General features: G+C 43.3%; 2 protein-coding genes across 2 annotated transcripts in view; one reads left to right on the top strand and one right to left on the bottom strand.

Moving 5' to 3' along the window:
* Positions 1-14,829, bottom strand: part of ssrp1a (structure specific recognition protein 1a) — a 129,763-nt gene that overhangs the window by 86,518 nt on the left and 28,416 nt on the right. The window lies entirely within an intron of this gene.
* Positions 598-6,970, top strand: clcf1 (cardiotrophin-like cytokine factor 1). The gene is made up of 3 exons (XM_088344290.1): positions 598-618; positions 1,000-1,230; positions 6,095-6,970. The coding sequence occupies exons 1-3, from the start codon at positions 598-600 to the stop codon at positions 6,968-6,970; spliced, it is 1,128 nt and encodes a 375-aa protein (XP_088200416.1).

The raw sequence follows: 14,829 nt of genomic DNA, 5'->3' as shown, positions 1-14,829 counted from the left end.
CAGAAGGCGCTAACACTACCGGCTTACGGTGAGCTATGGCGTGCAGCCAAGTGGCTTAACTGAATGGCTAGAGAAGGAGACAGTGGAAGACCAGGGCAAGATGAATCAAAAAAACTCGGTGATGTTGCTTCTTTGTTGTGAAAGACGAGTGACACTGATGGACGAAGCAGGAGAAGCTAACCATAGCGGCTAGCTAGAATCTGCAACCAAGTGACTAACTTGAGTGGCTAGAGGAGGAAATGGTGAACAAGTGGCTCATACCTGAATCAAAAGACTATGTGATGATAGCTTGCATGAGCAGCTGTACAAGGGAAGTGACACCAAAGGATGAAGCAGGATGAGCTAAAAATGTGGCTAGCGTAAAGCTATGGCCTACAGTAGAGTGGCTAAAATGAGTGGCTAGAGAAGGAAACAGTGCAAGATGCCTAAATCGTAAAACTTGCTTACCTGACCATCTATGGAAGGCAAGTGACACTGAAGGACGAAGTAGCGCCAGCTAACAATAACACTAGCCAATTGGCTAACCCAAGTGGCTAGAGAAGGGAACAGTGAAAAAAGGCAAAGATGCCTGAATGGCTAGAGAAGGAAACAACAACGATGCCTCACCAGCTTGGGAAGGCGAGTGAAACTAAATGCAGGAGAAGCTAACAATAGCGGCTAGCTATGGTCTGCAACCAAGTGACCGACATGAGTGACTAGAGAAGGAAGGAGCAGATAAAACAGTTTCAGAAGCCTGAATCACGGGTATCAGCTGCACACTGAATCACACTGGAGGCGAGTATCACAAAAGGACGAAGCAGGAGCAGGTCAAAATAATGGCGAGCTACAGCCTGCAGCCAAGTGTCCGAAAAAGTGGCTAGAGAAGGAAACAATGAAAAAAAAAGTGAAAAATCCCTCAATCACAAGACTCAGCGGCGTTCCTTTCCGGAACCGGCGATGACACTGAAGAACGAAGCATGAGCAACTATAGCCTGCAGCTAACTTGAGTGGCTGGAGAAGAAAACAGGAGAAAAAAAAAAAAAAACGGGATTTTTTTTTAACGACATTATAACAACGATTCGTTTTTTCTCGACAGTCCATCACCTCCACGCCGTGTTTCTATTGGCCGGCGCCGTCCTGGCCGCCGCTGGCTCCGCCCACAGCTTGGCCAATGAGAGGAGCTCCATCGAGAGCACGTACGAGCTAACCAAGTTTCTCGAATTCCAGCTCAAGGAGATCAAAGACGTCTATGTGAGTTATTTGCTGTAGTTTTATTCATTTCTTACTGACTAATTGGGGTGTCTTGGGCAAGTACGGCCCGGTGGCACCCATCCCTCTCCAGGCAAACATCTCTTATTATATATATACGTATACAGTAAAGAAGAGAAGTATTTGAACACCCTGATATTTAGCTATTCCTCCTACTTAGGGAGTCTGAAATTTTCATCGTAAGTGCATGTCCACTGTGAGGGAGATAAACTAAAAAGAAAAATCCCAAAAATCACGATGCATGATTTTTTAAACGGTTTATTTGCGTGATACAGCTGCAAATAAGTATTTGACCACCCTGCTCTTTTGCTACTTTTCCCACTTAAAAATCATGGAGGGATCTGGAATTTTCATTGTGAGGGAGATAAACTAAAAAGAAAAATCCAGAAATCACAATGCATGATTTTTTTTAACTATTTATTTGCGTGATACAGCTGCAAATAAGTATGTGACCACCCTGCTATTTTGCTACTTTTCGCACTTAAAAATCATGGATGGGTCTGGAATTAACATTGTGAGGGAGATAAACTAAAAAGAAAAATCCAGAGATCACAATGCATGATTTTTTTAATGATTTAATTGCGTGATACAGCTGCAAATAAGTATTTGACAACCCTGCTATTTTCCTATTTCTCTCACTTTGGAATCATTTTCATCGTAGTTGCATGTCCACTGTGAGGGAGATAAACTAAAAAGAAAAATCCAGAAATCACAATGCATGATTTTCTAACGATTTCATTGTGTGATACAGCTGCAAATAAGTATTTGAACACCTTGCTATTTTGCTATTTCTCCCACTTCGAAATCATTTTCATCGTAAGTGCATGTCCACTGTGAGGAAGATAAACTAAAAAGAAAAATCCAGAAAACACAATGCATGATTTTTTTTAACGAATTATTTGCGTTATACAGCTGCAAATAAGTAATTGAACACCCTGCTATTTTGCTATTTCTCCCACTTAAAAATCATGGAGGGGTCTGAAATTTTCAAGGTAGGTGCATGCCCACTGTGAGGGAGATAAACTAAAAAGAAAAATCCAAAAATCACAATGCATGATTTTTTAACGAATCAATTGCGTGATAAAGCTGCAAATAAGTATTTGAACACCTGAGAAAATGATTGTTAATATTTGGTACAATAGCCTTTGTTTGCTTTTACAGAGGTCAAACGTTTCCTGTAGTCTTTCACCAGCTTTGCACACACTGCAGGAAGGATTTTGGCCCATTCCGCCATGCAGATATTCTCTCGGGTTGGAAGACCCAGCCAAAAGGAGGTTGTTCCCCAAAATCTCACAACACACGACCCCAGTCATCCTCTCTTTAATGCAGCGCACTCGGGCTGTCCCATGTGCAGAATAACACCCCCAAGGCATGATGCTACCACCCCCGTGCTTCACAGTAGAGATTGTACTGTTCATTCTTCTTCCACCAAAAACGCTTCGTGGAATGATGACCAAAAAGTTCTATTTTGGTCTCATCTGACCACAAAACTTTCTCCCATGACTCCTCTGATCATCCAAATGGCTATATGCAAACTTAAGACGGGCCTTGATTTCATATCATGACGTCTTCTCCAACAGTGGACCTTTTTTCACCAAGTTGCTTGGCAATTGCCCCGTAGCCCTTTCCAGCCTTGCGGAGGTGGACAACTTGGTCTCTGGTGTCTTTGGACAGCTCTTTGGTCTTCACCATGTTACAAGTTCTAGTCTCACTGACTGTATGGGATGGACAGGTGTCTTTATGCAGCTAAGGACCTCGAACAGGTTCATCTGATTCAGGATGATACATGGAGAGCAGGCGGACTTCGAATGGACGGACTAACAGGTCTTTCAGGGTCAGAATTCTTGATGATACACAGGTGTTCAAATACTTAAAAAAAATCATGCATTGTGATTCCTGGATTTTTCTTTTTAGTTTATCTCTCTCGCAGTGGACATGCACTTACGATAAAAATTTCAGACCCCTTTGTGATTTCTAAGTGGGAGAAATAGCAAAATAGCAGGGTGTTCAAATACTTATTTGCACCTGCATCACTCAATTAAATTGTTAAAAAAATCATGCATTGTGTTTTCTGGATTTTTCTTTTTAGTTTATCTCCCTCACAGCGGACATGCACTTACGATGAAAATGATTTCGAAGTGGGAGAAATAGCAAATTAGCAGGGTGGTCAAATACTTATTTGCAGCTGTATCACAGAAATAAATTGTTAAAAAAATCATGCATTGTGATTTCTGGATTTTTCTTTTTAGTTTATCTCTCTCGCAGTGGACATGCACTTACGATAAAAATTTCAGACCCCTTTGTGATTTCTAAGTGGGAGAAATAGCAAAATAGCAGGGTGTTCAAATACTTATTTGCACCTGCATCACGCAATTAAATTGTTAAAAAAATCATGCATTGTGTTTTCTGGATTTTTCTTTTTAGTTTATCTCCCTCACAGCGGACATGCACTTACGATGAAAATGATTTCGAAGTGGGAGAAATAGCAAATTAGCAGGGTGGTCAAATACTTATTTGCAGCTGTATCACAGAAATAAATTGTTAAAAAAATCATGCCTTGTGATTCCTGGATTTTTCTTTTTAGTTTATCTCTCTCACAGTGGACACACACCTGCGATGAAAATTTCAGACCCCTCCGTAAGTGGGAGAAATAGAAAAATAGCAGGGTGGTCAACTACTTATTTTCTTTACTGTCATATAATTTATGACAAAATAATCTTTTACGAGCTATCTTTTTAATATATAACGCGCGTGAAATGAAAACTACAGCGAGAGCCAAAGTGGCATTAAAAAATATGTAAAATAAAAAGAGCTTATTTCATAGAATATGAATATTTGGAAGTCAATGAACTTGCTAAATGTTTCTAACTCTATGTGGAAGCATTTCATCGTTATGATTCAGTTTCCATTTTATTTACCGTATTTCAGATGCGCCTATAGTCCGGAAATTACGGTAATAAATCAAATGTGCTAAGTATCCCGTTTTCGCCTCCAAATGCTTTTAACACATGAGCGATTCAAATTCGATGGGACTTCTGGGGATTGAATTTTTACCGTGTCGGCGATTGTGTGTCCACTTTTTTCGAATCGTCTCGCTCGTCCCGCTCGTCTTGCTCGTCCCGCTCGTCTCCCTCGTCTCGTTTTTTGGGTCGAACAACGGGAACATTGCTATTAGCCCAAAACAGGGTTGTTAAACTGGTTTAAGCTAAGGACCGCATGCTAGGAATAATTTTTTTCAGAAATTGCACGGGAACTGAAAAATAGATTAAAAAGAAAGAGAGAAAGAAAGAGTGAGGGAGAAAAGGAGAGATGAAGAGAGAGAAAGAGAGAGAGAGAGAGAGAATAAGGGAGAAAAAAGATAGAGAAAAGAGAGGAGAGAGAGGGTGACAAAGAAAAAAATTCTTCAAGAAAGAAAGGAAAAAAGAAGGAAAAAAAGAAACAAAAAACAAAGAAAGAAAAAGGAAAGAAAGAGAGTGAGGGATAAAATGAAAGATGAAGAGAGAGAGAGAGAGAGAGAGAGAGAGAAAGAGAATAAGGGGAAAAAGATAAAGAGAAAGCACATGATAGAAAGAAAGGGAGGAAAAAATAAGAGAGGAACAGAAAAAAAGAGACAAGAGACAAAAAAGAGATGGAAAAAAAAGAGAGAAAGTGAGAAAAAAATGAAAGAAGAAAGAGAGGAAAAAGGAGTGAACGTGAGAAAGAAAGAGGGGAAGAAAGGGAGTGTGGGATGGAGTGAGACAGTGAGAAAAAAGAAAGAGTGAGAGAGAGAAAAGAGAGTAAATATAACTTGAAAGAGAGAGGGTGACAAAGAAAAAAAAATCTTCAAGAAAGAAAGAAAGAAAGGAAAAAAGAAGGAAAAAACAAAGAACGAAAGAAAGAAAGAGAGTGCGGGAGAAGAGGAGAGATGCGAGAGAGAGAAGGAAAGAGAACGAGAATAAAGGAAAAAAAGGTGAATGGAGAAAGCAGATGATAGAAAAAAAGGGAGGAAAAATAAGAGAGGAACAGAAAGAAAGAGACAAGAGACGAAGAAAAGAGATGGAAAAAGAAAGTAAAATACTACAAAACTAAATATCAAATGAATATATTATTTTGCTTTAATTTGAATGTGAAATTTCGGGTTTGCTTCGGGCTTGGTCCTGAAAACGAAGGTCACAGCGTAGCAGCACGGAGCTAGACAAATATGCTACTTTTAACACATTGCCCTCTAGGGTCGTGAAAACGCGGTCATTTCTTGTCAAAATAACCACCTCTCCTCCTCCCGAGTCCTCACAAATAAATCGGTAAAATTTCGGGTTCGCTTCGGGCTTGGTCCTGAAAATGAATGTCACAGCGTAGCAGCACAAAGCTAGACAAACATGCCACTTTTAACACGGTGCGCTCTAGGGTCGTGAAAACGCGGTCATTTGTTGTCACCTCTCCTCCTCCCGAGTCCTCACAAATAAATCGTGACATTTCGGGTTCGCTTCAGGCTTGGTCCTGAAAACGAATGTCACAGCGTAGCAGCACGAAGCTAGACAAACATGCTACTTTTAACACGGTGCGCTCTAGGGTCGTGAAAACGCGGTCATTTGTTGTCACCTCTCCTCCTCCCGAGTCTTCACGAAAAGCGGGACATGTGGGAGTCAGGGTCGAAAAAGGCTACTGTTAACTGAGGTTCGCAGACGGACTGACAAAAGGGGACGGACAGGACTGGGAACAAATACTGATTGGGGTCCTGAAAACGAAGGTAACCGATCGGTCCGGGTCGAGCGTCGATGCATGGGGGCCGGGTTCGAGTCCGGACTGTTTTATCGGGCCCAATCTTACCTGTAACCTGAAGCTCTCTCTCTGCTTGCCCCCCCCCCAGCTGGCGTACCTGGGCCCACCTTTCGACGACAAAACCTTCTCCCCCCCGAGACCCAACACCACGGCGCTCTCCCTCCCCAGCGCCGCCACCCGCCTGGAACTGTGGAACGGTCTGGAGAACCGAGCCCGCCTGGCCCAGAACCAAAGGGCCTACTCGGTCCTGTTGGCGGCGGTCCGAGAACTGGCCGCTTCCACTCTCTGCCCCTCCCTGAAGGCCTCGCTCCTGCAGTTCTGCAGCGGCCTGGAAGGTCTCCTGGGCTCCATCTCGGCCATGATGTCCGCCCTCCCCGAGAAGAAACCCGGCGACCTTCAGACGCGGGAAGGAGACCGCCCGGCGCCTCTGATGGACAGGAACTCTTACAGGTCCAGAAGCAGGACGGGGAAGCGGAACCGGGACCGGGGGGGGAACGGTGCAGAAGCTAAGTCGAGGCGGCGGACAGAGAGCGCTTCGGGGAGGCGGGGCGGCTCTGGGGGGCGGAGTCGAGGCAGGAGGGAGGAGCCTGAAGCCTGGGACTGGGACTGGGACGAGGAAGCCCTAACTACCACTAGGTGGGGCAGGAGCTTGATAAGCCTTGAGGAAGGATACAGCTACAATCCGGACCTCCTTCACGAGCCGGACCTCTTCTTCATGGACCCATCACATCCTGAGAAGCGGGTTCCTCGCTCCCTCCTGGAGGAGCACCACTTGATGCCCACCTCGTTTTCCTTCCATCTCTTCTCATCTTCGCCGTCCCCCTCCGTTCTCCTGGAGGTCCGTCCCGTGGTGACCGACTTCTCCAGGAAAGTGGAAGGTTTTTGGATTATACGCGAGCTGCAGAGCTGGTTGTGGCGCTCGGCCAAGGACTTTAATCGCCTCAAGAGGAGATTGAGAGGTTGAGGGGAACCGAGGAGGAACCTGGAGAGTATTTGCACTAGGAATGGACGTTTTGAAAGGGATTCTAAAAGTGGAGTTGTTGAGGTTCTGAGTAGGCCAGGAAATCTGGTCTCAGTGGAGACGTTCCAGAACGAGGGTGGGCACCAAGGGCGTAGGTTCGGTCTTGGCATTGGTGGAGACGTTGGAGCTCAATTTAGCGCAAAATGGGGTCAATAAGACTCAGCCAACCACTAAAAACAATCATTATCCTAGGAAATCACAATGACCCAGCACAGGTGATCTAGTGTCAGAACAGGTCCGCAGGCACCTGAACTGTCTACGTTGAAGACCCCTGATTTATAAACACTTTCATTGAAGACTGAAGACTTTCAGGGATGCAAAAGGGAAAATCAAAATCATGATAACCATGGAAGCGAAGCTTGCGAATATCATAAAATACAAAGAAAGAACATAAATGAATACCTTTACTAAGGAATATGGCCAGAATCAATCAATGATTGGGGCAATGATTAAAACGAGGAGGCCATTAGAGCTATTTTAAGTGGACGTTTTTCTTGTTAGTTTATCTCTCTCACAGTGGACACGCACCTGCAATGCGGTTCCAATTTTAATCAGACATGTTAATAGTACAGAACAACCTAAAGAATCTTTTTAGCGAGTCCCCGGGAACTAGTTACTTTGACTATCGAGTAATTCAGTGACCAACCCGGTTACTTTTCGGAAGAAGTAGTGAGTCACTAGACTTAACTACCCAACACTGGATATTGGTGGGCACGTCCCCTCTGTTCATGCCAAAACTACGCCCTTGGGTGGGTGATATAAAGACTACCAGATGGTTAGATTGTCTATTTATTTATTTATTGTTTTTTTTCATACTGTTCCTTTATTTGTCCTCCATTTTGCTTTTGTTTCACCTAAGAACGGTTCATAGCTGTGTTTCAGCGACCATTGGCATGATCTATTACCCTTTCTTTAGCTTCAGTAGAGCGACTGAGTGTCCAATCGTAAGAATTTCTATTGTTCTTCTGTTCCAGAGTCGACAGTTAGCTAAGTCAGAACCAGGACAGGAAACAGGAAGCAGAACCCACTCGCGTAACATTACTCACAGTTTATTGGGGAGAAGAGGAATGAGCGCACACTCGATCAGGGGATCGTCGGTCACGGAAGCAGATTGATCGGAACGAGAAAGTGGTCAAAATTAAACAGATCGGGGCGAGAACAAAACGGGAGCAAAACACGGGCAAAAACGGGGATTCACAGGGCTTGGCAAAGCAAGAGCAAAAAACAGGCAAAAACAGGGATTCACAGGGCTTGGCAAAACAAGAGCAAAAAACCCAGGCAGAGACGGGAATTCACAGGGATTGACAAAACAAGAGCAAAAACAGGGATTCACAAGGCTTGGCAAAACAAGACCAAAAAACACAGGCAAAAACGGGGATTCTCAGGGCTTGGCAAAACAAGAGCAAAAAACACAGGCTAGACGTGTCAAAACAGAGTTTCGCAGATGCTCCGACAAAAGACTACTCACAGGACAGTGTCAGGGAGCAATCTGTCAACGCGTTTAGCTGGTGTCCATGGGCGGGACCAATTGGGCGCCGTGGCAACCGTGACAAGCTAACAGGATTCGAAAGTCAACATAAAACTAGATACTTTGAACGGAATATTACGAAACTGCTAAACACTTCAGAATGACCAAGGGATAGCCAAAAGACTGTCATTTAGAATTAACTACTCAACGGCCCATCTTGTCACCATTGTTGTGTAAATGTGGCAAGGTGAGGGTGTTCAAATGGAATGTTGTACTGTTGGATGGATACATAAAGAGTACCTGTGTTCAATAGTGAAACTCATCTAGCCAGTTCTTTTACTTCCTTCTTTCTCTCATTCAGCATCTCTCCTTTTCTCTCTTTTTCTTTCTCTTTCTCTTGTTTCTCTCTTTCTGTCTTTTTATTACTTACTGTTCGTTCTCTCTTCCTTCTTTTCTTTCTCTGTTCTCTCTTTATTTCTCTGTCCGCTCTCTTTCTTTCTTTCTTGGTCCTATCTTTCTTTCTTTCTTTCTTTCGTCCTTTCTTTCTCTTTCTCTGTTATTTCTTTCTTTATCTGTTCTGTCTTTTTCTTTCTTTCATTCTTTCTCTGTTATCTCTTTCTTTCTTTTTCTGTTCTCTCTTTTTCTTTCTTTCTCTGTTCTCTCTCTTACTTTCTTTCTCAGTTCTCTCTTTCTTTATCTGTTGTCTCTTTCTTTCTTTCTTTCTTTCTTTCTTATTCTCTTTCTCTGTTCTCTCTTTCTCTGTTCTCTCTTTTTCTTTCTTTCTCTGTTCTGTCTCTCACTTTCTTTCTTTGTTCTCTCTTTCTGTCTTTCTTTGTTATCTCTTGTTCTTTCTTTCTCTGTTCTGTCTCTCACTTTCTGTCTTTGTTCTCTCTTTCTATCTTTCTCTGTTATCTCTTTCTTTATTTCTTTCTTCCTCTGTCCTCTCTTTCTTTCTTTCTTTCTCTGTTTTCACTTTTTCTTTCTTTTTCTGTTCTGTCTCTCACTTTCTTTCTCTGTTATCTCTTTCTTTCTTTCTTTCTTTCTTTCTTTCTCCCTCTCTCTCTTTCATCTACTAGTCAGGCCTAGGCTAGAACTTTTTTCTTTGGCACGTGTCCCCCCAGCTAAAATGAATCGGGCACCCCTGCACAACAACTACACAGCGACAAGCAAGGTCAAACAATACACACTGTCGCTATAAATCGGACGGGAGAACGGGGGGTGCTTTGCTGGTAAAAAAGTGAATCCTCATTGGCTGAAATGTCAAACTCTCCTCCAAAAGTCATTGCACACAGATATCCTTGGCTATCGCGTCATCTCGTCTGACTAACGAGGAACGAAGGCGGACAGACGGGAACGCGGTGGGATGATGGGGAGGGGGTCCGTAGAACCATGGGTCAGCTGAACAAAAACACATCGGGTGGTGCGAATCAGCAGATATCTTATGAATGGAGACAAAAGAGAGGTTTGGAGGGGGTCAGAGTCCCAGACCAAGGGGGGACAGGAGACCAGACTGAGACCACGTGAGTCAGCGGCGGAATGAACGCTGAGTAAGCCGGAGTTATGGTAACTGGGCATGACGCAGGGGGACGAGCAGGACATTTTCTGGGATATGCCATGACTCAGTCTCAGCGAACGATGTCAGGGACAGGAAAAACGGGTCGGTAGAGCAAGGCGTGGTCGGGGTCGGAAGCGGGTCGTAAGCCAGAACGGGAGAGTCGCCGTCATCGGGGGACAAAAAGAGGTCGTAAGCCGGGACGGGAGAACAGACGTGGTCAGGACCAAAACAGGTCGTAGCCGGAGACAGATGGGAACAAAAGCGGGACAGGTGGGAGTCAGGGTCGAAAAAGGCTTGCCTAGTGTTTACTGAGGTTCGCAGACGGACTGACAAAAGGGGACAGACAGGGCTAGGTACAAATACTGATCAAGAGCCAATCAGAACCCGCGGCACAGCTGAGTCCCATCAGTAATTATGACAATTCCGATTCATAGAAAAAATATGCCACAAATAAAATGCTGATAAGTCTTTTAAGAATGTTAGCAAAAAGATGCAATGGATCAATTAATTATTAATCATGTAATTCCGAGGCAAGCGATGGCGGTGTCGGGAACGAAAAAAAAAACGGGTCAGTAGACAGGACGGGAGAGCAAAAACGTGGTCGGGGTAGGGAACGAGTCGAAAGTCCGGAGAGGACAGTAGTCGTGGTTAGGATCAACACGGATTGTAGCCGGAGACAGACGGGAGCAAACACGAGACAGTTGAGAGTTAGGGTCGAAAAGGCTTGCCTAGAGTAAACTGAGGTTCGCAGACGGACTGACAAAAGGTGACACACAGGACTGGGTTCAAATAGGGACAGGGAGCCAATCAGAGTCCGAGGCAGTTGGTGTTAAAGGAACACGCACAGATGATTCACATTGGTAATCATGACACTTGTTGTGAAACGATGCAACAATTTCAAGCATTGACAAGCACTCCTTAATCAAAATTCAAGCACTTTTTAATCCTTTGAAACACAAATTGAAATTCAAGCATTTTCAAGAATTTCAACCACCCAGATATGGGTGAAAAGTAGGTTATATCTCGGGATTTTTTTTTTGTCAGGGTACACGTAACCCAACACCGAGACGTCCCTTTAAGCAGGCAGCAAAATGGCCGCCCCCTGAAAAGAATTCAACAGGTCGATTTGTTATTTATTCCTGCTATCGCAAACATACGGTGCGTATATATCTGCTGAATCATTCGAAAAAACAAACACAATGCCGTACAAACTCATGCCAGCCGCCGTTCATGACGAGGGAAGAAAATGCAATGGAAAAGCGAAGACTTTGGAGTGTAGTGTCGGCGTCAATTCTAAGCAGACTTGCTGTGAAACGAGGCAACCATTTCAAGAGTTTACAAGCAACGTTTTCAACCTTTGAAACACAAATTTCAATTCAAGCATTTTCAAGGACCGTTTTTCTCACGATTGCTCGCTCTCTCGCCTGCTACGTTTCTGTGACTCACGTAAAAGTGATCATTTTGGCTTTTATTTTGAAAGGAACACCTCAAAACGTCTGTTATTTCCTCCCAGAAAGAATTTACGATTCGAAAAATGTGCCTTTATAAGATAATCGTGGGCCATTGTTAGACTTCTTGTTTCCGGTGACTCAAAACATAATAATGTTTCAAAATGGCCGCCACGCAAACCAAGAAGCTAACGATGGCCCACGATTTATGAACTGTACTTTGTTATATTTATTAAAAGAGATGTTTATTTATTTATATCAAGTGTGGAAAAAAAAATCAACGGAGAATAAATCGTAACTTTTTATACACAATGTGCTGATGTCGGTTATTTGTGAAATTATATATATATATTATATACATTGTCTATAAACTGTCTAGCAAAATATATCTATTGAAGGATTGTATACATTTGACTCTAAAGGGTTTTATACGATTGATTACAAATTACATTTAATGCAAAAGATATTCACTGGCTGAGCTGTGGTGCGAGGTCAGGGCACCCTGGTGGAAAATGATGTTTACAGGAACGGCGGGAACGGGACGAAAGGCTGATAAGAAAGGCCCTGATGAGGTAGAGACGCTCGGTGTTCTTTTGAGTACATCGCGAAGCTCTTCGTCGAGATGGTGAAGCCCAGGGGGGGCTTCCTTGGCACGCCCATGGGAGGAGCCGACACACCATTATGCGGGGAGAAGATGGCCGATAAGAAAAAGCTAAAGGACTTCAGAAGAGGGCTTCCCAGAGACTCCAACGACACTAATTCGGCTGTTATCGATGGAGTACACTTGGTTCAATTGCTAATGAAATTAAATCTGCCCCCATGTGGAAATGTCGGCTTCCTGTTCATCTTTTCCCTCAAGAAACGAGGGCGCATAAATTGTTGGGTGAATGTAGATTGTGTTTGGTTAATGAAGTCAGATAACTAATTCGAACAATTTGGTAAACGCTACATTTTAATATTTAATTACCAACACTAGATGTAAATCTACCATTCGCCTAATCCTATTGTTACGATTTTGCAAGGGACCCACCCGCAGGAGAGCACAAAAAAGGATTATGTGAAATGAGAAAATCCAGGTACAAAGTAACAAAACCACCAAGAAACAACAACCAAAGGCAGTCAAGTACAGACAATATCGAGGAAAAGTGGGGGAGATTGGAAGCAGGTGTGCGCAGTATGACCACTCCTCCCCGGGTGGGTGGCCTCTGGGGGAACGGTGGCGCGCCAGATCCTGACACCGATTGTGTCGTGTTTTCTGAAATCATGATCTTGCCTATCACCTGTTGCATGGTCCATCCGACTTGTAGATTAGAGAGAAAGAAATAAAAGAAAGAGAGGGAGAGGAAAAAGACAGAGGGTGGGACGAAGAAAGAGATAGAGGGAGAAAGAGAGAGAGAGAGAGAGGATGTGAGAAATAAAAAGAGATAAAAAAGAGAAATAGTGAGAGAGGGAAAGAAAGGGAGGGAAAAAAAGTAATCCAAAGAGAAATAGAAAGAGAGAAAGAGAGAATGAGAGAAAGAGAGAAAGAGAGAAGGGGAAATAGAGCAAGAAAGAGAGAGAAAGAGAAAAGAGAGGGAAAAAAGGAAAAAAGGAAGAGAGAGCAAAAGAAGGTAAAAGACACAGATAATAATAATAATAATAATAATTTCCTTGTATTGTCATTCTGTGTAACAATGTACACAGAACGAAATGTCGATTGCACCTGACCCGTTGTAGCGAGCCGATGCAGCCGCAGCCAACAGAGGGCGCCGCCGACCACTTTTTAAGTCTTAGGAATGACTCGGCCGGGGCGCGAACCCGAACCTCCCAGTCTCAAAGCGGGCGCCTTAGATGGTAGATAAGACAAAGAAAAACAAAGAAAGATAAATAAAGAGACACAGAGAGTGAGATACAGAGGCACAGGGAGCGAGAGAAAAAGGGAGGAAAAGAGAGATCAAGAGAGAGCGAGAGAGAGATGAATACGAGTACAGCGTCTTTGTGCGAGGCACCTTGTTTTGGAAACATCAGGTGGACATATTTCAACCTGCAGCCCGTTTTTCTCTTGCGCTTCTCTGAGCGTTGTCTCGCGACCGGATTCGATCCCTTAGTGGGCCCGATCCGGCCCGCAGGCCTCCTGTTTGACACCCCTGTACTAGAGCAACATGGTTGTGTCTCTTCTCTACTTTTCATAAAGTACATGAGACACTGGAGGAGCTTGTCCATCAGCAGCAACATGGGCCATTAAAATATATTTAGATTTTCTTTAAAGTAGTACAACAACTCGGTTGTGTCTCCTCTTGAACTCTCCACAATCTGTGTGAGGCACTGGAGACCTCCCCCATCACCAATTGCATGGTACATTAGAATATGTATATATAAAAATGTTAAAGAAGTAGTAGAAAAACTTGGTTGTATCTCCTCTCCAACTCTTCGTAATCTGTGTGAGGCACTGGAGAGCTCACCCATTACCACTCACATAGTCTGTTAGAATATGTCTAAACATGTTATAGAAGTAGTAGCACACCATGGTCGTGTCCCCTCTCTACCTCCCATCGAAAATATGAGACACAAGAGGAGCAGTAACATGGTCCATTAGAATATATTTAGATTTTCTTTACAAGTAGTACTCTAACTCTCCATAATCAGTGTGAGGCACTGGAGAGCTCGCCCATCACCAATTGCGTGGTATAATGTTATAGAAGTAGTAGTACACCATGGTCGTGTCCCCTCTCTACCTCCCATAGAAAATATGAGACACAAGGAGGAGCTTGTCCTTCTCCAGTAACATGGTCCATGAGAATATATTTAGATTTTTTTTACGAATAGCACAACTTGGTTGTGTCCCCTTCTATTACTTTCCATAATCTGTGCGAGGCACTGGAGAGTTTAGTTATCACCAGTTGCATGGTCCATTAGAATCTATTTAGAACAACTTGATTGGGTCATCTCTCTACCTTTCTTTAATGAGAATATATTTAGATTTTCTACAGAAGTAGTAGCATTACTTGGTTGTGTATCCTCTCTACCGCTCTGTTATCTCTGTGAGGCACTGGAGAGCTCACCCATCACTAGATGTATGGTCCATTAGAATCTATTTAGAACAACTTGATTGGGTCATCTCTCTACCTCTCCTTAATGAGAATAGATTTCAATTTTCTCTAGAAATAGTAGCACAACTTGGTCGTGTCCCATTCTATGACTTTCCATAATCTGTGCGAGGCACTGGAGAGCTCACCCATCACTAGATGTATGGTCCATTAGAATCTATTTAGAACAACTTGATTGGGTCATCTCTCTACCTCTCCTTAATGAGAATAGATTTCAATTTTCTCTAGAAATAGTAGCACGACTT

Source organism: Urocampus carinirostris, chromosome 9, assembly GCF_059441175.1.
Source record: "Urocampus carinirostris isolate Australia breed hairy pipefish chromosome 9, RoL_Ucar_1.0, whole genome shotgun sequence".
Classification (NCBI taxonomy): domain Eukaryota; kingdom Metazoa; phylum Chordata; class Actinopteri; order Syngnathiformes; family Syngnathidae; genus Urocampus; species Urocampus carinirostris.
This window is presented reverse-complemented; position numbering and strand designations above follow the sequence as displayed.